The sequence below is a fragment of the Clupea harengus genome, chromosome 17 (assembly GCF_900700415.2).
Source record: "Clupea harengus chromosome 17, Ch_v2.0.2, whole genome shotgun sequence".
Taxonomy (NCBI): domain Eukaryota; kingdom Metazoa; phylum Chordata; class Actinopteri; order Clupeiformes; family Clupeidae; genus Clupea; species Clupea harengus.
The window spans coordinates 14,256,201-14,279,857 of NC_045168.1; the positions used below are offsets into that span (position 1 = coordinate 14,256,201).

Here is a 23,657-nt window from a genome sequence, read left to right on the forward strand (position 1 = left end):
GATGGCCTTTACAGTCAACTTATTGTACTGTTTTTCATTATATTTGCACTCTTGGCAACAACCATTTTTATACTTTTGTAAAGTGTGTTGCCACAATACAATGTAGTACTGTAGTTTCACTAAAGTAATTTACAACATATATGGTAAAATTCTGATTTACAGCCTATTGCACTATTTTTACAGAATCAACACAATAATCCAATCCAATAATTCAGAGGGCTGTGTCTACCATTGCTGGTGTTATAATCCTTTCAGCATCAGAGAGCTACAACTTCAGGACTTCTTTAAGATCAGGATTCTGGTCATCTCATTTGGGGCACTGCATGGCATCATGTTCATCCTTAGATTTCAGACATTTATTAGAGCTGTAGTGTAGAACACAGTAGTGTCGGGAACGAAAAGGACCAAACTATGTATGGGGGAGTACTGTATGCAAATACAGGGACACCGACAATGCACACTACTTGCAGGGTTGGGAGGATTACTTTAAACATTTATTTTGACTAATAACCCGCAACAAACCCATTCTCCCATGACGCACAGTATACAGTGACGGTAGAACTGAATCCAATGATGTCAGACGATCTATGGCGCTTTGTGCTTAAGCCTATGTCCAACTGATTAATCATATGAAATCGATATTTAAAACTTGGTCATTAGTAGTGGTTTTAATGTCTGTACATACTGATACACATTAATTACACACTTGCTGTCCTCTAAATCCAGATATTTCCAGCTTTATTAAAATTATACATTTCTTTTTTTTAAATAATCTAATATGAAAATTCCTTTACAATATGTTATCATAAATGTTTAGTGAAATATACCATATAACCATTGAAAATATTTGCAAATCAGACACATGTCAGGGTTAGTCACAAAAATATCTTCCAAAAAGGAATGGTTTGCTAGTGCATGATGACAAATATCAAAATTACTTAATAACCAATAGGCAACTTTTTTCATTAGAAATATGCCTTGTGGTTTTGTAGTGGTTAAAAAAGTATTTTGGTTTTGTAGTTGTGTAAACATTATCCTGTCCGTACTTAATAGCCCTCAGAGGCAGTGGCAGCTTTTAAGGCATTTTTTAGTCCCACGATACATTGAGCATCTTGCAGCTGAGGTCCCACAGGCGCTGGGCCAGAGTGTCATCAGAGCCAAGAGTGGAACAGGTTGCTGGAGCACAGTCACTGTGGAGAGATTCAGAGTTTGATGTTGGACAAGAAATTGGCATTTTGTATGTTCACAATACCTCAAAGCACCTGCCACTACAAAGCTTTTAAACTTTATTATGAAAAGGTATGGTAAATATAATGTATGCATGCCACAGAAGATATGATCCAGCGCTTCAAGTAGAGCCAATAACCATTATTTATTTATTTACAACCACACAATATTTTGCAATAGTTTTATTATGCAGAGTTACAAATTAAACTATTGTTAAAAGTAGATATTTCCTTTACCAGAACATGTGTCTCTCAACCCAAGTGCATTCTTTAGCCTCCATGTATCTATGTTCAATTAGTAAGTAGAAGGGCAACCTTTTCCTTCAAATATAATTCAGGTGGTTTTCTTGAGGAAACTTTAAAAAATGAGTTTTTTTTTAAAGTTTTTTTATGTTAGATCTTAGCAGTTCATTATGTATTAATGTACAAAGTACATTAGAACATTTCTAAGGCAAATCTCTAAAAAGTGGGCAAAATCTCCAATCACAGAACCTACAAATTACTTGATATCATGGTGGGCCATCGTGGGCTATCATTTTCTCAATAGATTACAGGACACGCAAAGATGCTACCTGTAGTATCCACCACTCTCTGTTGCCAATTCAGGGGCCACAGCACAGTAGATGGAGGTCTGAGCTCCCTGCACAGAGGTCTTGGTGAAGGGGCTGACCATCCACATGACGGCCTGTTGAGCTTTGTTGAGATGTCTCCATAGGTCTGTCTGCACCACTCCAGGGTGCAGGGAATATGCGGTCACCCCGGCGCCTAGAGCAGAAGAAGACGCATGTACTCGTAACCTGTGGTGTGAGAAGAACAGTCCTGCACTGGTCTCGAACCTGCTCTCTCGGTTGGGAGAGGCAGTTGTGCTAGCAAGAGCATTAAAAACCCATGGGTGCTAGCGTCTGATGCTAGTACGTCTCTTAGGCAACTTTCCTAACACAGTCAAACATCAAGCAAGTGCCACACAAGACAAAGCAATACAGCAAATAAGTTACTGAATAGTCCAGCAGAAAGAAGCCCCCCACCTGGTGGCTCCAGAAACTCCATAGTGTTACTTTAAGGCAGTGAGTAGTGCTAGTATGTCTCTTAAGGCAGTGAGTAGTGAAGTTTACTCGTTGCTAGTATGTCTCTTAAGGCAGTGAGTAGTGAGGTTTACTCGTTGTACAGCTTTGTACCCATTGTTCACCGTTGCATGCCTATGTGGCAGAATCGTATGACATTTTTATGTTAATCAAAGAAATAAAAACAACATATGAGGGAGCTTCTTATGAAACTTATCAGCAGTGGGCATAGACCTTCATACTTCAGACTATTCATTATTAATCCTGCTGTACAAAGTATGCAAGTTTTAGATGTTTAAATTTCTTTTGACAATTTTACATTGAATAAAGCCGTAACCTTAGACATTCAAAACAAAGGCATCACTTCTCACTCATTAACAATTGTACACTTTGCTGTTCTGCAAAGTCGGTAACAGTTTCAGAGCTCACAAGAATTTTTGAATGCTCTTATTGTAGGATGCTTGTCAAATGACTATAGCGGAATGTCAGTCATATGACCACAAGTCTTCAGTTGATCATTTGTACCAGTTTAGACGTATTTAGACCATTTTTCTCCGTGGCTAAATTCTTACCTTTCAGCTTCATGGCCAGTGAGCGCGTGAACAGCACATTGGCCAGCTTGCTCTGGCTATAAGCTGCCTTCTTGTCGTAGCTCTTCTCACTGTTGATGTCCTCCAGGTTGATGGTGCCCCATGAATGGGCCATAGAGGACACAGTGACGATCCTGGCAGGGGCGGATTTTTTGATAAGGTCCAGGAGCAGGTAGGTCAAAAGGAAATGTCCTGCAAGATCAGGCCCACAGAAGAGGGATGCCGTTATATTATATCGCTTCTGCAGGTTATACTTCCAATTCAATTATATTTGATTTATATAGCGCTAAAACAATACAATTGAAACAAGTGAGTGAGGTATACCAAAACCATTCAGCAAACTACTTTGATAAACCACCTTTGATACACTTTTAGCAGCTGTGATCCATTTCATGCAGATGCTAATGCTAATGCTAACCCTAATCAGTGTTTTCTAATAAAATATCACCTGGCCATTTAACAAAATATGGATGACGCACTGCTGTACCTGAGTGCCTGGTTGTGCTCCAGTAGAGTCACTATGCATTCCCTTACCCATGTGATTCACACCGATCTGCATCTCAAAGCCATCTGCTGTTTTTCCATAGGGACACACCATCACTCCAGCATTGTTGATAAGAATATTCAGCTGCTTCTCCTCTGAAAAGCAAGATGTAAAAGTTAAGAGGAAAAAAAACACACTTACTGCAATTGCAGACATGTATAGTAAGACCAGCCATACTTCGTCCTCCATTGGCCTACCCTTATTGATCAACTCCGCAAACTCCCGAATTGATATTGTATCTGACAAATCCAGTTTTTTTATAATCACATTTTGGTTTCCAGAAGCCTCTGTAACCTCTTTCAGTGCAGTACTGGCTCTTTCCATATCTCGGCATGCCATGATTATCCTTGCACCTGAGAAAAAAGAGCCACATCAGCGCAAACAGTTTTTATAATCTCTTCAATTAAAGATTAATCCCACACTGTACCTGTGAGTGAATACATCATATGCTTACAGATTATAGTTATGTTATGTGGTCATCTTTTCATTAAATTCTGATTGAGTCATGCATTTGTGATTTCACACAAACCAACCTTTAGAAATTATTGTTATTACCAATACGAATTTAAATAATGTAGCTCCTGTAGCTGGCTACTCTAACTGAGTAATAACAACAGAATGACACGCCACATGTGGGTCCGGCTGAAATGCAAATAAAGGTGTGGAATAGAACGTTGGAATGATCAATTGTTCAATAGTTATTCACTTGGAAATATGGCTTAAGGACAACACCCTAATCTGTGCATAGGCTAAAATGCCTTTTAAGGCGTGGTAATAAATATTACCCCATACTTATGAGTGTATGCATGTACAGACTCTTCCAGGATTAGGCGAAGATTGAGTAGCCTCATTTTCAGGCTATTAAAGTATTTCAACAGATAACAATTGGCCAAACTATCGACAAATATTATGAGTTTGTGTTTTTAAAAAGTGAGGGAGACAATGTAGCTTGTCACAACTGGTAATGGTCGGAACAACTGAGTCAAAGCACACACTCGAGGTGGGGAAAATGCAAGTCATCCCAGGTTAACTTACCCCTCTTAGCCAGATCAATAGCAGTTTCTTTCCCGATTCCGGTATTAGCTCCAGTGATGACAACTGTTTTGTCATCAAGTCTGACATCAGACGACCACGGACGGCGAAATACATTTCTACAAAACACACAAATCTTACACGACCCAAGTTCACACCCTAAGTTGGCTAGGCTATAGAGGTAATTCATTCACTGAATTTAGTAATAGATTCACGTCAGTAGTAACTTTAATTGTATTCACTCTAAATGACTGAATAATCTCAATATTTTGACAGAACAAACCTGGTCATATGTGTGTGGTTGATTACTGCCAGGCACACAGTAAACTTGATGTCAAAACAGTTCAGCTTAGTTGCTACTATGACTAACGAGCCGAGGGTCACATTTATAAAATAATTGTATTCAAATATAGCCTACCTTATTCCCTGCATGTTAGCAATGTAGGCTAGATAACCGAGTATCGCCTTCTTTATTCAGAAAAGATGAAATTGCGAATACTGAGAGCCTCTTCCACATTCCACACAAGTTCATGGATATGAGGAAACAATATGGGCTTTCAAGAACAGGTACCATGTATATCCGGAAGTAAACATACGTGCGTCAGATATTATGATTGGATACACTGTTTCTGACGTTTACACTGGTCAAATTCTCTACAAACTGATCCATCACAGTTAAGACCTATTAGCGGCCTCTTTTATTCAAATGTTCTTATTTGTGTTTTTTTTTTATTGCTTTTGCAAATTTAGAGTAAAAAGTAGCCCTAGTTTTGTACCGATGAACGGGACGTCAGTCAGACTGACGCAGATTTACAAGCCAACAAAGCGAAAGCAGATGAAACATCATTTGTTAACATTATTTAGTTATCTGTTAATAATAGTTTTTTTTATTAATGTATCATTACTCTATTATTGTATCAAGAAGGAATATATGCGAAAGTCCCCATTGGCGAGGTGGGCTACATCAACTGTGTCACAAGATGGCAGCATAAGCGCAGTTTTAAAAGTAGTGACGCGTATACCCTTGTCATCTTCAAATATTTTGAGGAACATCATTTTATGCGGGAAGTGTCGTTTTAGTTTCCCCTAGACTGCAAGTAACAAACAAGATGTAGCAAGTATCCTGTATTTGTAATCATGTGCCATTTTGAGAGAACCGGTCACAAACCCTTGAAAGGTTAAGGAATCAGACAGCACTGGGCACTAAGGGCAGATCTTAGTTCAACTGAGGTCATTTATGGCCTAGCATGATTATTATTGTGTTTTTGTAATCTGCCCCAGCAGGTAGTAATCCTCATCATTGCCCCCTGCAGTAACTGTGTAACTGTCAGAGTCACACACACACACACACACACAGACACACACACACACACACACACACACACACACACACACACACACACACACACACACACACACACACACAGTGTGTGTGCCCTATAGCAGGATGTTTCTGAATCTGGCATGTGTTAAGTCACCATGTCTCACCAGTTGGAGGGAGCTGTCACATGGCATCATTCACCTGTCCAGAACTCAAATAGAGGATTTGCATCTAACAGAGGAACAACAGCCAAAACCCTTTCCTTTTCCTTATTTAGCACCAAGTATTTTTTGAAATGTTGAACAGGTTGAACAAAAACAAAAGCATTTTTTTTAGAATTGATAACTGAAAGCACTGGGTATCCCCTCTCTTTTTAAAATGCAGAAGCATTCTAATCCCTTGAATTTATGTCCAACAGGGGGCAGCGTCTACTTTTTACCCAACATAGGCAGATGCTAAGTACCCGTTTTTTAAGACTTACAGCTAAATTGTGTATTATATTTTATGTTATTTTCTGCTCAGGCCATCATTATGAATCTGCTGTACACCGCCACCAGAGAGGTTTTACCTTGCAACACATTACGTAGGAGGGGGATAGTGACAGGATGTGTGTTGTCCAGTTTCAGTTGATAGTGCGTAAGTAAGCATTTCCTTCCCATGCTCCCTAATGAATGGACACAAGAAAAAAGAGGCTATAATTAGATTACCTCTGATTAAAACTCCCATGAGTTTCCTATTGGTCCAGAATGCTAATTAAACCTTAGCTTCTTAGCTTCCTGAAACAATTTCCTTTTTGACTAGGAGATTTAGGTGTTGTCCTTTACACCGGCAGTGCATGTTACAGACACCAGTATAACATCAGATATCCCTTTTATTTTTATATTTACATATTTTTGTTGCAATGGCATGGTTGACTTACTGTGGCTGTTGGTTCACAGTGTGTTAGGATTCTGAAGAGCCACAACAGTTTACTTCTCACAAATACTGGCGCCTAACAATATTCCAGGGAAGTAGAACAATGGCGCCAGGATAAACCATCATGACGCTCTAAATACATAAACAGAACAGACAAACCTGATGCACAGGCACATGTGTAAGTGTGTGGAGTGTGTGTGTGTGTCTGTGTGTGTAAGACTGTGACAGTGTCCTTTCCTCTCTGACTAAAACCATCAGTGGCAGTGTTAAGGATTACTCAGGGAGATATATATATATGTGGAAAATGCCCTGAAGACCCCACCTCTTCCACAATCAACAGTGACCAAAGAAAGTTTCTTCAAGTTGTGTCCCCAAGTCCAAAACCTAACCTGTCTGCTGTGTCTAGGGTTAGTGCCCTCCCCTGCCTCATGCTAATGGCCTTTCGGTGGAAAACAAAACAAAAATTCGGGGGAAATGGAAAAAGCACAAGAGCGTGTCCTGTATTGACAAATGCAAATGTGGCGCCTTGTGTTCTATTTTGGCTCTCTGTTTGCATCAAAAACTAGGCAAATGTCATCTGGGGATGTAGGTTGGATAAGGGCACGAGCCTGACCAGCCTTAGTCACACACACACACACACACACACACACACACACACACACACACACACACACACACACACACACACACACACACACACACACACACACACATATGGGTCAGGCAGCGGCTAAGCTACATGTCTAATAGGAAAGGAAAGGCAGAGGACAGAGCCGAAATGTCAAGGAAGTCTTCCGGAGAGCAGCGGAGAGCAGCGGAGAGGCCTCCATAAATAGAAATAGGATCTTGCTCTGGTTTTATCAGTTGTCTTGTTAGAATTCATTTATGGCCGGTCCTCTCATGGCAATTCAGGGCACTTTAAAGTTCAAAATAACGAGGCTAACATAGTATGTGGGTTTAGTATATATACTTTATGTCTGTGTGTGTCTATGTCCGAGAGCACAGAGCACCAGGTGCATAAATATAAATAATGCATATAAAGATTTATATCTGCGTTTTTCACTGTTTTAAATTCAATGATCTGTTATGTTACAGGAATTTCACAGTTGTATCTGCGTGTCTGCTATGCTTTATGTTTATGATAGTTTTGCTGCGATGTTAACCTGTTGCATGCACAGAAAAGAGACGTTAACCATATCACTTCCCTCCGTGTCAGCCAATAGGTCAGACTTGGTAAAGTCAACATTCCACATTTCACCATGTTTTCATACAAACGTTTCCAGGTAAGAACAATACACACTGCCAGACTTCCAGGCACAGGTTCATCCCAATGAACCAGGAGCCTATGCTGCCCTCCAGCCACCCAACCCACACTCAGCCCCAACACCTTACCCTGCCACAATTGAGGCAGTTACAGCACATACAAAGCCACTCTATTCAGAACATTTAGCCCTCTCTCTCTCTCTCTCTCTTCCCCCCTCTCTCTCTCCCTCTCTCTCTCTCTCCCTCTCTCTCTCTCTCTCCCTCTCTCCCTCTCTCTCTCTCTCTCCCCCTCTCTCTCTCTCTCTCTCTCTCTCTCTCTCTTTCTCCATCTCTATCTCTATCTCTATCTCTATCTCACTGTCTGACTATAGCCCCTGTCAATAAGGACATGTTGACTCTTTACATAGATGAGGGTCTGTGGAGGGAGCATGGGCATTCAGAGGCCATCAATGGTCTTTGCAACAAAGGCAGTAATGCTCAACCTCATTTGATAAGGCAACGTTATGTAAACCTTTTGCCTCAATCAAATCTGCTCCCCAAAAGAGTACTTACAGTAAAAGCCGCGATTGACCCATTTTTTCTAATGTGTCGAATGGCACAAATTCAAGTAATTACTGTATGTCCACAGACACCTTATAAGTATTATATTATCAGAAACATTTTAGCGGACTTATTCTGTCATGTCTGTACTGGTTGACTGATCATTTCCAGAACCTGAATATGCTACCAGTGCCACCAGTGGAGATGTTCCAACAGTGTTTTGATGTTGTAAGATGATGTAGTGCTTCCAGAGACAGACCCAGATCTCATTTCTTCTCAAATCTTGGCCACCTAATTCTTGTTATTTTTAGCCCTTTATGATAGCCTGCTGTGCATGACGGTCTGTCCGAGCTCAGGTTTGCTGACACATTGCTGTCCCCACTGTTGTATCTCAAAGATGCATCCTTTCCTCCAAAGAGCTTACATAACCAATGTCAACTTCCCCAAACCTCCTTGCTTTGATCTACAGCTTTTGATGTCACTCTTTGATCTCTAGAGACATGTTCGTAGGCATGGCATTATCACCTACTCTCAGAACAGACTGAAAGTCCCTTTTCGTCATTGATTACATCAGTGATAAACTAGATACATTATATTCAGTGAGTCCTTACAGTGATATTGTCAGTGACATTGCAGTCTGGCACTGTGAAGGTTCGTAATAATCTGGGGTGTGCAGCACTGGGGGTGGCTGAGAGACAGCTATTTTTAGCGCTGTCTGAAGGAGTCGATATTGTAGGTCAGCGGTAAATCATTACACCCCCTCAAGGCTGTCCGTCTCTTCAAAATGGTGCTTTATCAAGGAGTTTGTGCCAGAATTCCTTATTACTGTATTGAAAGTCTGGTTTTAAATGTCTTCAGCTGATTATCATCATGAGTATTTAAATATGTCCATAGCATAGAGGTGCCCATACAGCAGTATACTGTATGTCAAGTAAAGGCAAAATTCCTGAATTGGCAGACTTAATCAATACTACACGCCTGTTTACACTAATGAACTTTGATAAGAAATATTGGGACTGCTTTTATGATGTCATAAATGTTGATATCTATTCATTGTTATCCAAGTAATAGAAGTGGATCTCCTGGCTAAATATCAAATGTAGTAACTCCGCTTGGCCCAGACACACCACTGCAGTCTGCACTGACCATTTTCTTCTGTTTCTGGGAGCCCCTCCTTTCATCAGAAGAGCAGGACACCACACAGAGGGCCGGGATCTGTGATCAGTGATCTGGGACTCTGCTCCCGTTAGAAAAGAGACATGTGGCTTCCCCGCCCTGTGCCTGCCGCCGCACCCATGTGCTCAGATCAGATGAGAGATATAAGAGCTCCTGGATTCTTGAGCTAAATCCAGTGCTGGCCTCTCTGCTGCTGAGTTGATATGCACATACAACACAAATCAACTCACCAGCAACCGTTTCTGCTACCGCTGGAACAGAACAACCCCACAATAATGAATGTGGATGGACACATGAATCCATGGCCTGCTAACTGCTAAATAGCTGAATTAGCCTTAATGCTAGTTAGTTCTACATTATTTCCCTGAACTGCTGCTGTTAGCCTCATAGACAATGTTTGTCACAGAATGCACTAAATTCCAAAAGGAAAGTCTTCCTAAACCCTCACTCTAGGAGAAACAAAAAGTAAATGCAAATATATTCTGTGTAGTGGTTGAAAGGTTAACAAAATAAATACTGAACTAAATTCTTTTTCTACGAGGCATCCTGTCTCAATTTGCAAGTTCATTGCGATTTTCAGTGTGTGGGACATATCTTCTGCTGTCTACTGTTTGACCATAATTGACACTGAGGAAAGGGGAGCAGTATGCTTGTTGGCCGTGATGACATAACAGATGAGAAAGGATGCAACCATGCCTTCAGGACAGAGAGCAGAGCAGAGCAGAGCAGAGCAGTCACCCAGGCTTAAACCAGACAGAAGGGCTAGCCAGTTTGGACCAGGGCTTCGGACTTATTCATGGACCAGTGCCCGAAATAAATGGAAGACTTACAAATGGCACTGCATTTCCCATTTAGTGCAGATAAACAAGCGTGCAAGAGTACATAAGAGTACATTTTTATAAATGTGCTGTTCCTAATATGAACTCTGTGTCCTCCCACCCCCCTCATTTGACATAAACGCACACACACACACACACACACACACACACACACGCACACACGCACACACGCACACACGCACACACGCACACACGCACACACACACACACACACAGACACACACACACACACACACAGAGACAAACACACACAGACACAGAAGTTCCAAAGGGTTCCACACAGGGTTCCAAAAATACCTTAACGGTTGGACATGGAGTGGCATTATAAAAGGGGTCTTGTGTGGTTTATACTGGCTTGTGAAACTGTACATTTATGTACAGTATGACGCAGCTACATTTTCCATATAAAAAAATGACACGGCATAATCCCCATGCTGAATCACACTTGCGTGCTTGCTGTTCTATTTCAGGTCACAGACCGAGTTTACTGGAAAACGTCAATATTCAGGACACACTAGGTCTGGTGTTCTTTTTGCACAGTTATCAGAATTCCTGTCACAAAGATTTTTGATATCCTACACAGGGTTTAGAATGGCATATTACCTAACATAACTGTTCAACAGACCATATACATATACTTTATATCACAGAGCAACTGTTTCTGATTAAACAGTCCACCTATTCCAGACAGCTATTCTGCCATTGATTTTATCCGTACTTTGTCCCTGAGTCAGGGAGATGTGTGAAACTGAGTGTGAACCTGATAGTCCCCACACCTCCTGTTGCAGCCCTGTTGACAGAGACAACAAAGATCTCAGCTGTCCCCAGACAAATATTTTGCTTTTGCCTATTCATAATAAAAGATTAGCATGTTGCCGTGGTTACGGTGATCACTGAACCGCATTTGTCAATAGACTTAAAACATCTAGGGTTTCTAGTCTTTCTCATACGTCGTCGGTGAAATGTAGGCAATGGGGTCTAACGGTGCTCACGGCCTCTTTACCAGCTCATGTTCTTTGGTCCGCCACTGAATTAAGTAATTAATTAAATAATTAAGTCCTGGATTTCAGTAAGGCTGTGGGTAGAATGACAATTCCTCTGCTTAGCTGAGAAGGCTTGCTTTTGTTTAATCAGTTTAATTCTCGATAGTTCACTGTTAATGACAACATAATGCACTTATGAAAAAAACAGTAACATACATCAAAATACATGTACATACATGTCAAAAAATGGTCTCAATGTATGCTGTCTTGTCCCAGTTCTCTTATTGGGTAGCCTTGGTTTCCATGCCAACAGAGCTTTGGTACAGAGCCTAGACACAGGCAGTGAGTGCTTGATGTATCACACTGGGTCCTGTCCTCTGCTATTTTCTCACATTTGCTCCAGTTAACATGTGTGTATTGCGTTGCCCCATCATGTCGCACTCAAACTGCTTTTGTAAGTGTACGTTAGGCCAGAAGGCATTGCTGTAGTCCTTCCCTGGGTTGCACATGTCCCAGGTGAGTGGTGAGTATTTCAAGAACATTCCAAGGTCACAGAGCTTTGGTACAGAGCCTAAAGACAGGCTGTGAGCGCTTGATGGATCACACTGGGTCCTTTCCTCTGCAGTAGGGAAACAAGATTGAAGCAGTAGACTAGGAGAGAGGGAGCAGAGCTCGCTGAGATCATAGTGTGGATTACATCCTGGAGAATGGGTGCATTGTAATAATGCATTCTGAAATCTACACTTCACCTAGATTGTACTTGGGGAGCCCACATTTATCACATCGTTAAAAGTTTAATCCAGTTCAGTATTGACTTAGATCTATGTTGCTTATAGCCATGCTTTCTTGATAAGTATGTTATGATATTTCATGGCAGGTTGCTAAATAAGCATCTTGGAGAAATCCAGATATAGTGAAGGTAATATTGGAAGTTTGTCTGTCAACTTCTTCTGTGGTGAATTATTTTCTCACATTTGCTCCAGCTAACATGTGTGTATTGCGTTGCCCCATCATGTCACACTCAAACTGCTTTTGTAAGTGTACGTTAGGCCAGAAGGCATTGCTGTAGTCCTTCCCTGGGTGCCACATGCCCCAGGCGAGTGGTGAGTATTTCAAGAACATTCCAAGGTCATTGAGTTAAACTATTTGAATCAGGAAGTGAAGTGTACACTTGCATTTATAGGCTCTCTGTGTCTTCCGAAATAACAGTCAAGAGGAGATAAGGTGAATGCAAGACAAAGAAAGGATGTTAAATGAAGAACAAAGCAGATAAAGGGGTGTGCAATCAGAGTGGGGAGGACTGGAGGAACTACACTCCTGAGAGAAGAGCTCAACAGAGCAGAGCTTAGCAGCACATAGCTTAATTTCATCAACACCAAACTACTTAATAAAGAGTTCTCTATTTTGTTGGTCAAATTTTGGGTAGCCTTGAATAGCCATGCATCATGGCTGCCACTGTTGCTTCTGAGGACAAATTGAAATCATCCTGTCAAAATGCTGGTGGTTACAATTCCAACAGACGGCAATCTATCTTATGTTAGAATTGGGAAAGAAGTGAATATCCCCAGATGGCAAGCATATATCGGCCCACCGGTGGATTTTAGTTAGCACCACACTGGTAGTGTTCCAAATCTGCTCCACTCTCTGACCATCATCATCTTTACGCTTTACTCTCTTTACTCTATACAATTCACCCACAACTCAGTTGCCAATTTAGGGAAGGAGCACACCTAACACCAAGGGATGCACACATGCTTCAAAGATTCTACTGTGATTAAGGTTGTCGCTGCCCGATCCACACTGGCTACCTAATCCGTACCAGCTGCCGATCCGTTCTGCACACACATAGGCACTCGGAATCACAACTTATTCCTTCCTGATTTACCATGCATGTGTAAACATTGTATGCTGTTGAAACCATGCATTGCGAGTTGTAAGTATTTTGACATCGGTCTGATTGTATGGCGTGGCCGATATCAACCAACGACTGAGTACGACTGTACTTGCTTTGTTAATAGTGATTGTGAAAAGATGTTTTACTAAAATTAGGTTGTCATCAATACAGAAATAAAAATAATATGATGACCCAAGGCTGCTGGGAGGATCATTTCATACACTGCCATTTAGGCCAGACGGTTATTCTTCCACTCTGGTTTAGGCTACCTGCCTTTCCCTGTAAATAAGATCCCACAAATGTGGGACGGATTTGGCAGTGCGCATGTGCCGAATCTTGTGCATGTGCACTTGTGCAGAGCGGATCGGGCATCCGGTAGAGATTGGGCAAACGTAGTGAGTTACTGTACAATTATTTAGGGTGACTGTTCCAGTGGGAGGGATGTGATCACCTTGAAGTTCCAATGCCGAGGTGGGTGTGTAAACATGCCAACTGAATCAACCCGTATGAACAAATAATAACTATTACAAGGTGTTGGTGTTTTCCCATCACAAGCAAGTCCGGGGCTATTATGCTGGCAAGTTGTAAGACCTTTCTTTTAAGGTCATAGGCTTTCATATCTTTGCCGAACATTTTTCAGATTTCTGCCTTATCAGTGACCAGCCAGATTGCATAAACACAGGAAATCTTGTTGGAAATAAAGGGAAATGTAATTATCCCATATGTTTATGCTGTACTATAGTGTCCTGTTTATACCTGAAGATCACAAGCAATATGATCAAAGCTGATCATAAACAAGATAATGGCCACTGATGAGGGAGAATGATGTAACAAAGGAAACATGAACGTAGATGTTATAATATGAGACTAGAAAGACCAAGCGGCATTGGCAGCTTATTAATACACATGAAAAGCTAGGAATCTGTAGATTATAAACATGCATAAATAGAAGCACCAATGCATGCACTTACTTCAGATCTCATAATATTGTGTTTGCAATTACTTCAGATCTCTCAATGTTGTATTTGTATTTGTATTTGTATATGTATAGAAGCTCATTGTGTCTCATTAAAATTTGATCAGCCTCCTGTACTCCTGAGAGTCAGCTGGGGAGACATTAGACAATGCTGAGAAATACTAAACTGATACATTTCTGAGGTCTTATTGTTTACAATGGTCATTCGGTTTTCTGTAACTTACATGAATCTTGTTAATCCTAGTCAGAGAGGTGTGCTCTAGATACGTCCGCTACGGCTGCAAGAGTCTTTAATGAGCAGCATATGTGCTAATGCTGTGGATTTAGCTAAGATGCTTAAAGTGATGTGTTCTATATTAGGATAATGAGATCTGCTTTCAAAAGGACAGACCTCGAGACACCACCTTGACCCACAACTGCATGGATGTGTTTTACTCAATCAGCACTTCGACACAATGGCTTTTGTTGTCTTAATAATGGACAAGGAGAAGGACTGCAATGGATTTATTTCCTCATTGACTCAAGTCATGCATTAGTAAGCTTGTCTGAAAGCACAATGGCCTGACGATTAACACAATTAAGGGCATTCTCAATATTTGCTAAATGAAGACCTTTGTTCTCTGATAAGCCTCTTTTTGAAGGTGCTGGTCGGCATGTTTCTGAAAAGGATGTGTGCTTTATATAATCCATGAAAAGGAGGTGTGCTTTATATAATCCATGATGTTCTGCCCATGCTTCTTATTGGACCCCACAAACATTATAAGGACAGCATTTCAGTCCTTTAGGAAATGGCTTTCCACTTCTCTGCCACTGCTAATACCACTTTGACCTTAAAAAATCTCTGGCGCCACAGATACAGCATGTCAAAGGTAGTCATTCGACATGCTTGCCTATCTGACCAGTTTAGACGCCTTTTCGGGTCCTACGTTCATGATAATTGACTTACTAACTTAATTAACTAATTAACCTGCACATCGTGAACAGAGCTTCCTTGTTGCCCAGCACTACTATAATCCAATATAAGACTAAGCCTTACACATACATTCACTCTCCGTCTGTGCTTTAGATTGTACATATTTTAGAAGTGCCACCAAAGGTATCACATCAAATGTACATTACATTAAAAAAATATATAAATTTCAAACCTTTTAAGTAATTACACGAAATGCCTCATAGCATGCATTACTCATACAGTACAAACATGTTTACAAGTTATCCTGTATGTCATCGCTTAATTGGGTTGAAACGGATTGGGTTAAGATATAATATGCTGTTTAGCCATTTACAAGTCATTATGGTGTTTACAAGGATTTTAACTACATAAATGCAATGTACAGTACAAATATTTTCGTGGATTTATAGTTTAATTCGTCAAGTCACGCAGATGGTTGAATAAGCACTCCAGCCAGTCATAGATTATCAGAAGTTGGTGAAACAGCACAACTTTACAGTCAGCAAATGGTTGAGAGCCAATACTTGTAATACTGCAAAGTCTGCTGCTCAAGCTGAACTATGCAGGCTGTGTGTGTTCCTGGTAGGCTCTTCAGTGTGCCCGTGAGGAGTGGCGCAAGGTCCCTAGAGTCCCCCAGCTCACCCCCACCTTTGCCATGACTTTGGAGGGGAAGTGATTGCAATCAGACAGGCTATTAGAACAGTATGTTATGACTTCAAATGACAGAGGAATTTGTGTTTGCTTTGCCAACACAGAGATATGCTGCTGTATGTTTTTGTAGTGGTATGTGTGTGTGTGTGTGTGGGGGGGGGGGTCTGTGTGTGTGTGTGTGTGTGTGTGTGTGTATGTGTGTGTGTGTGTGTGTGTGTGTGTGTTTGTGTGTGCGTGACTGTGTGTGTGTGTGTGTGTCTGTGTGTGCGCCTCCACATGTGGGTAAATCAGATAGATCTGGCGCCTGTTGCACTGTAACTGTATGCGTGCAGTCAGATGAATGACAGGTCACCATAAGTTCAGCCCCTGAGCATCTTGTCTTTGGTGTGTGTTTGCATATATATCACCATTTTGTCTTTGGTGTGTGTTTGCATATATATCACTATTAACCCTTGACCATTTAAAAAAATAAGTGGAAAGCCATCCCTTCTAAAACCTTCATTACGGCGTCTCTGTTATGTTACAAGTACGGTGCTAGAATCCTACTAGAGCTGGTCTGTGCCTTGTGAGAAACCAAAGTGCTTATGAAACAGGAAAGGCAAATGATGTAACATGGATTCAAGCAGGAGCAGAGCAGTCTCTGTCCATCTGGTGAAACAGCTGGAGTGACCCTTCTTCAAACACAGATATTTCCATCACTCACTTGCTCTATCTCTCTCTCTCTTTCTCAAACTTTACCTCCATTTCTATTGCTTTCTCCTTCTCTCTCTCCCTATCTCTGTCATTCACCCATTCACTCTTGTGTTTGGAGTGCGTGGCATCAAACATCCCACCTCTATTTATGTTTGAAGCCAAGCCACTGGGTACATTTCCTGTGGCTCCATCTTCTGTAAGTCTCTTACACCATCACTTGAGTCAGTAGCCACGAGGGATTGTGTCACACTGCAGTAACACTCATTTTTGAGAATTTTGGACTGGATTATGGCAATGATTTTGTTATCTAACAAAAACAAAAAAACACTAACAACTATCAGTGAATGACCATTCATTAGCTTTTCCTTCATGTTCTCTTCATTGTTGAGATATTATTACTAATCGTTTGATCTTAGTTCAATGTAACAATGACATCTATTGCTCTGTTAATTATTCCTCAGTCTCATAAGTGTCATTTTTACTCCATGGCAACTATTTATATATATATTTTCACGAAACAGCTATGCTTGGTTATCTATCCCAGTCTGTACACAGATATCTCCCTGCCATCACAAGCCCCCACCTCCCCAACGCTGATAAGTACCTGTGATAGACCCCACCCCATAGAGCAGAACAGCAGACATGACATGTGATCACATACACATATCTGAAGAATCGTGTGAAGCTGGCTCGAGTCGACCACCCCACGATGTGGGATGTGGGCTGGTTGGAATGGGGTTGCAGGCAGGAAACACACACGGCGCAGGAGACAGTAGCTTTCTTAAAAATAGCTATATTTATTTTGATGAAGCCATACAGAGAGAGAAGAACAGAGAACTGGAAAGAAAAAAAGGCAGCGAAAGAGGCGAAAGAGACGAAGCATAGAGAGAATGTTTTGTAGACATTCTTTGCTTTGTGCTGGCATAATAAAGTCACAAGGAAATTGTGTGTCTTGCCAAAACATTTCATCAACAAATCCTGAACTCAGAGGTAGACTAATGGTCTGATTGACCATGATGGTCAGAATGAAATTGGTGGTCTGCATCTAATCAGTGGAGATGCATCTAAGCCCCCACCGCCTCACCCCTGACAGGGACTTGTTCTTAAAAAACATGTTATTGGGAATCTAGTGCAGTGTGACAGCAGTTGTGGGACCATCTGGAGATTAGAGATTTGGCCTCACTCCATGGAGTCCATCGCTGTAAGACACTGAATGACAGGTTTGAGTGGGAGATTGGGAGATTGGCAGAAACAGACCTACACACCCATGAGTCTCCGTTGACAGACAATCATCACGTGTAAGATGACAGCCGTATTCATGGAGGAAATCTAGAGAGATGCTTGGCAGTAAGTCAATAGATAATATTTATTTGTGGCCCTGTCTGTTAATTCTCTGGCATCTTTGACAGACAGACAAACGTTGCTCCAGAGGATGTGTACTCAGCTGGAATAAATAAATAAATATTTAGAAGTTAACAAAGACTTTCACATTCACTCAGTGTTTCCCACAAGCTCTCAATCAGTTGTCTGTCCAACGTAATATCCAATTGCACTGTTCTTAATGCACCTCTATTTCCAGGGAATACATATTGCCTCCCTTGTAAGTGTCTTTGTGTGCAGAGTTAGAGTAGCTGCTTGTTTCTCCCTCTGGCTGCATGTCCATGATCCTGGATGATGTGTGTTTATCAACGTCACCATGTTATTAGTCAACACAGCGGGGTGGAGCATTGCCCTGTTTGCTCCTCGTCAAGTCTCCAGTAGGGTGGAGGACGAGGGTGTGTGTGTGTGTGTGTGTGTGTGTGTGTGTTTGTGTGTGTGTGTGTGTCTTTATGTACATTGTTTTATCCCACGTGCCTTAAACATTTCAAGCAGGTTAAACGCCAGTCAGGAACACCAACTGTTTTAAATGGGGATTTAGACGAGGGACGGTGGTACATAATATCAAAGATCGAAGATAAGGATTGACAGATGGGTGTGTAAGTGACATAAATGGGACTTAAACAGAAATATTGCCCGTGGGGAGGGGAACCTATATGTATGAAGTGTCAACTGTCTGTTTGTATTCACAAATGTATTCATCATTTTTGATTTTTGTGCATATATCACAACATACATGTGTTCTTTACACTTGCAGTCATTTTGCTTTATGGGCAGCCATAAAGCTGCCATGGTAACATGTGAGTATGAGGAAGTCAGCTCCCTATCTTTGACATCATTGTTTTATGTTGTATCCTACCTTCCCAGAATGCATAGACACACTGTGGGAAATAAATGCATTCATCAAATGTTTCCCTCAAGCTGAAAAAAATACATTTTAGTCACCACAGATTTTCCCAGATGCTCCCACAGGCAAAAACAGCTATAACACCATAAACACAGCTATAACACCATGAACAGCTCCAGCAGAACCGCATGACCTACTGTGGTGCTACACATATCCTGCTTTTCAGCCTTGGGTTCACCTCCTGTTGACCTCTTGTGTACCTCTTGTGAACCTTTATTGTCTCCTCATCTATATCCTTATGATACGCCCTTAGTAAATACAGAGATAGTCTACATTCTCATCTGCTGATCTTCATGATTCCTCACCTGATGTCTTTGTCCCCCGCGCCATCTCTCATCAATGGCGTCTCTGAGGAGAGACAGGAGATAGGGGAACCACCATTCCTTCCAACGGCATGACATGTGAACACATACACAAATCTGAAGAATGGTTTTGATGTTTGCGTAGCGTGCGATTCACTTTGGGTAGGGGGAGGTGTTGAATCAGTCTCAGCTCAAAGCACAAGGGAAAACATATGAAGCCATACAGAGAGAGAGAAGAAGAGAGAACTAGAAAGAAAAAAGGCAGCGAAAGAGGCTGAGACGAAGCATAGAGAGAAGGTTTTGTAGACATTCTTTGCTCTTTTGTAAACCTGGCATAATAAAGTCACAAGGAAATTGCATTTCATCAACAAATCCTGAACTCAGAGTTACACTGATGGTCTGATTGACCATGATGGTCAGAATGGCACTGGTGGTCTTTTAACTGAGACCATGAAAATGTATATAGTCCTCTGTGTATGATGCATTACCCCCTGCTTCCCTGTATTGCTATTTCTTTGTCTAGACTCTAGAGGGATAGAAAACATACAGGGAGGGATAGGTTACATAGACACTGCCACTGCTCCACTGCCACATAAAGCAGCCATTTTAAACGGAGTCAAGTCTCCATTTTGGGACAATTTTCAGTGGCTCCCATTTTATGAGTGGTCCAATCTTTTTTTAGTTTCAGATTAATCTTTTATCTTCTTAAGCCAAACCAGCCATGGGGATGCACTGGGCTGAGGATTTAAGCGATTTTCAATAATCCCTGCATGGTAAAGACTCACTGTCATTCTTTGAAACAGCATTGATTGGAATTACATCACAGCATGCCTGGATTAGTTTCTTCTGCTCAGGTATAGCATTGTGAATTGAGGAGGTATGTGTGTGCGTGTGTGCGTGTGTGTGTGTGTGTATGTGTGTGTGTTTGTTTGTGCGTGTGTGTGTATGTGTGCGTGTGTGCCTGCGTGTGTGTGCCCGTGAGTGTGTGTATGTGTGCGTGCGTGCGTGTGTGTATGTGTGTGTTTGTGTGTATGTGTGTGTTTGTGTGTATGTGTGTGTTTGTGTGTATGTACATGTGCACATGCCTGTGTGTTCTCTGATATAGTCTTTTGTCCATTGTTGACAGTGGCGCCATCTTTCTGATCACTTCCTGGAAAGAGGAGATAACACCACATCAGCACACACCCTAACAACCAAAGACAGAACTAACAGGAAAGGCTATAGTCTGGCTTCCTTAACATAAATGACAGCTCTTAGCCTGATTATCCCGTATTTGGTTAATTAATAACTGCCATAATGATCCAATATCTAAAGGCAATTGAGACATTTGTAATGCTTATCTTTCCACTCCCATGTTTATGATCATGAGAATGGTATCTTTGCAAAGGCTTGGCTCTCAACATATGCTAATGCTATTTTCTTTGACTGTTTTTCTGTTCTGCTTCTAACATTTCATAAAATAAAAAAACATTAGGGAGTAACTGTTGCTAAGCAACAGAGCAGAGGGAAGACTACATGTTGCCACATAAGTCACATGATCTCTGTCGGGTATCAGCGGTAGAGAGGACCCACACACAGCGGAAGATAGGACTCAAATGCAGAGGGCAGGTGTAAAGCAAAGTGAGATTTACTTAAATAAAGAGGATCTGAGGTAACAAAAATCAGGAAAGCATACAAACGCTGAGAAACCAAAAAACAAAGAACACACACACAAAAAACGGCGCTATAGAAAACTGTGACGCATGGGAAACAGCAAAACAGATGAACAGGACAATCTGACAAAGAACAAAGGAGACCGCAGGGTATAAATCCACAGACCAATAAACGGAAAGACAGATTATAGAATGAAAACAACCAGGAACAGGAGGTAACCAATAAGGTAATAATTGAGACACAGAACAGGGGCAGAGATCGACAGGGGGAACAAAATCACACAACAAAATCATCAGAACAGCACATGGATAGGAAAACAAAAATACAACACAAACAAAAGCACATGGCAGGACGAAGAACAGAATGCCGAGCAGGGTGATCAACAGTCTCAAATCGGGCAGGAGTCCTGACAATCGTGCACCACAAACCCAGCGATTTGTAGTTTCAAGACATTCACGATCAACCAGTCTGCACAAAAGGTTCATTGAAAGACTTCCCTCATTCCTGTCCTCTGTATCTCCTGAGTACCATGGAGTATTCCAGCACTCTCCCTGGAGCTGTGAGACTTCAGGGACACTGGAGGGAGGTGTGGGGAAGGCCACCAACCACCGCTAACAGGTGGTAACATGAGAGTGGTGACCCTGTGATGCCCCGCGGGTAACTCTAGCTCCTCGAGGGTGAGGCTGTGCAAGCTGCACTGGCCAGCATACCACGGGGGCAGGGGCACAGAGGGAACTCATTAAGGACCGGACGACTGGAGAGAGTGCTTGTTCCTGTGTGAGAAGAAAGAACGATATTTTGACTTTCAAAACCCTTTTCACTGATTGACAGTCAGTCAATGTCTCCCCAAACACCCTTAAGCCTTAATTCAACTAGGGATTTAAAGGTAGGAGAGAAAGTGAGAGAGAAAGAACCAGTGGCATGTTGTTGTGGCATGTCGTTGTGTGCTGTACTTGGAGCTAAGCGGCCATCAGTTTTCTATTCTCACAAGCCTTTGTTAAAGCACTTTCCATTTCCAAGGCTCATCTATCTGGGTGACAACAGAACAGAATGTGGGTGACCTAGTTGGAGTGGCTCTAGTCTGAACAGTAAGGGAACTCTCCAGAAAGAAGTGGCCCTTTTGGCACACCCTGATGCTATCATGTCTTCCACTCCTTGTCTTATCGGATGCTACAGGGAACAGTGAGCTTTCGCGCCAATAGATAGTGAGAGAGACATACCCTCACAACTGTCAAAGCTAAATAAGCAAACAAACTTATTTAACTGCAAAACAGGAAAAGGATGTTATACATCTCTAAATTACCATGTTCTTTCTTTAATTTTTGTATTGTCCAGGATATTGTATTGTACTTTTTTCACCTATAGTGTGCTCATATTTATATCTATTTATATACATTGTCCATAGTGTATTCATTGTACTTATATCATATCATGCCTCTTACCTTATTCTGTATATACTTCTACTACTACCATCACTTGTACTTCCACCTGCACTTTACATATACTTATGTCATATCTATACTATCAATACTGTTCATACTGCACATATCTATTTCATACTGTATATATTTATTTATTACTTATTTATTTATATATTACTACCATACAAATATACATACTCTGCACTGCTTTTTTTGCACTTCTGTTTAGATGCTAAACGGCATTATGTTGTCTCAGTACTTGTACTCTGTGCAATGACAATAAAGTTGAATCTAATCTAATCGAATAGTTTCCTCAGCCCAGCTATACCAGTACAGCTATTAGAGACTAAGATGAAAGAGAGGGAGAATACAAAAATAAATTAGTTTGTGGACACACATTCACCCTCATCTTCCTTCAGTACTTCTCAGAACTGACTAAACAAGTTTGACCACCAGTTCACTGTTCCTCTGTATCCTCATGTCAAGTCATGTGAGATCCATGCTAGTCCACTCATCTTTAAAAAAAAAAATGAGTTCCTGCTCATTGATGCATTCTCCACATGTTCTAGTTTCCCATCTGTGAGGAGTTTGCAGCTGTCTTGATATATGGCTCATACTGTAGTTGCCCGACATCTCTAACATCCTGTAGTTTATGGGTTCAGTATCGCATGCACTGACTGTCGAATGAGTTTAAGTCTACCATATTACACAATGTATACTTTTTAGATTTGTTTTAATGTAGGCTTTAACTTCCTTTCGACCAGTGATCAACTAAGAATGAACAAGGTCCAAGTGTACTTTCGAGAAAAACACGATTGAAAATCCAAAATCCAATTTACTTTTGTATTACGTTTTTTTTTATTATTTTCTATAAATAATAAAACATTATTATTTTGCACCAAAGTATATTATTTTATATTATTTTGCGCAAAACAACTCAGACAGACCTTTGGTTGACGCAGTGGTTCTCACTCCTGTTACTAAACACCACCACACTATCACCCTCCCATTCTATGTCTTCCATCCTGGTTCCAAGCATACCTGGTTGAAGTCAGCATACTGCCAGGGTTAGACCTTCATGAGCAACATTAGGAATGTTCATCTAATCGAGAGTGACATTGATTAGCTGAGTTAGGGCATGCATTGGCTGGGAACAAATGTAAAACATGCAGAGAAGAAGAGAAGGGGGGGGGGGTGTCTGAAGCAGGATTGATGTGCTCCTCCAAGAGTCTGCATTAAGGTTTCTCCTAAGCCCTATGTTGAGATTAATTGAGTGTTAGTAAACAAACTCATTCCCTCCCAGACTAATATTGCTCTCAGAAACCCAATATCCTCTCAGTA

General features: G+C 41.2%; 1 protein-coding gene across 2 annotated transcripts; it reads right to left on the bottom strand.

Annotated features, from left to right (window-relative positions):
* Positions 1 to 653: 653 nt before the first annotated feature.
* On the bottom strand, positions 654 to 5,092 carry rdh12l (retinol dehydrogenase 12, like). 2 transcript variants are annotated; one of them, XM_031583816.2, is made up of 7 exons: positions 4,872 to 5,092; positions 4,457 to 4,589; positions 3,619 to 3,774; positions 3,412 to 3,516; positions 2,860 to 3,069; positions 1,799 to 1,991; positions 654 to 1,190 (listed from the first exon to the last, which is right to left on the bottom strand). In XM_031583816.2, the coding sequence occupies exons 3-7, from the start codon at positions 3,758 to 3,760 to the stop codon at positions 1,088 to 1,090; spliced, it is 753 nt and encodes a 250-aa protein (XP_031439676.1). In that variant the 5' UTR covers positions 3,761 to 3,774; positions 4,457 to 4,589; positions 4,872 to 5,092; the 3' UTR covers positions 654 to 1,087. The 2 variants fall into 2 exon arrangements, with proteins under 2 accessions (XP_031439676.1, XP_012695113.1); XM_012839659.3 differs by having other exon boundaries at positions 4,457 to 4,572; positions 4,872 to 5,087.
* Positions 5,093 to 23,657: the final 18,565 nt, after the last annotated feature.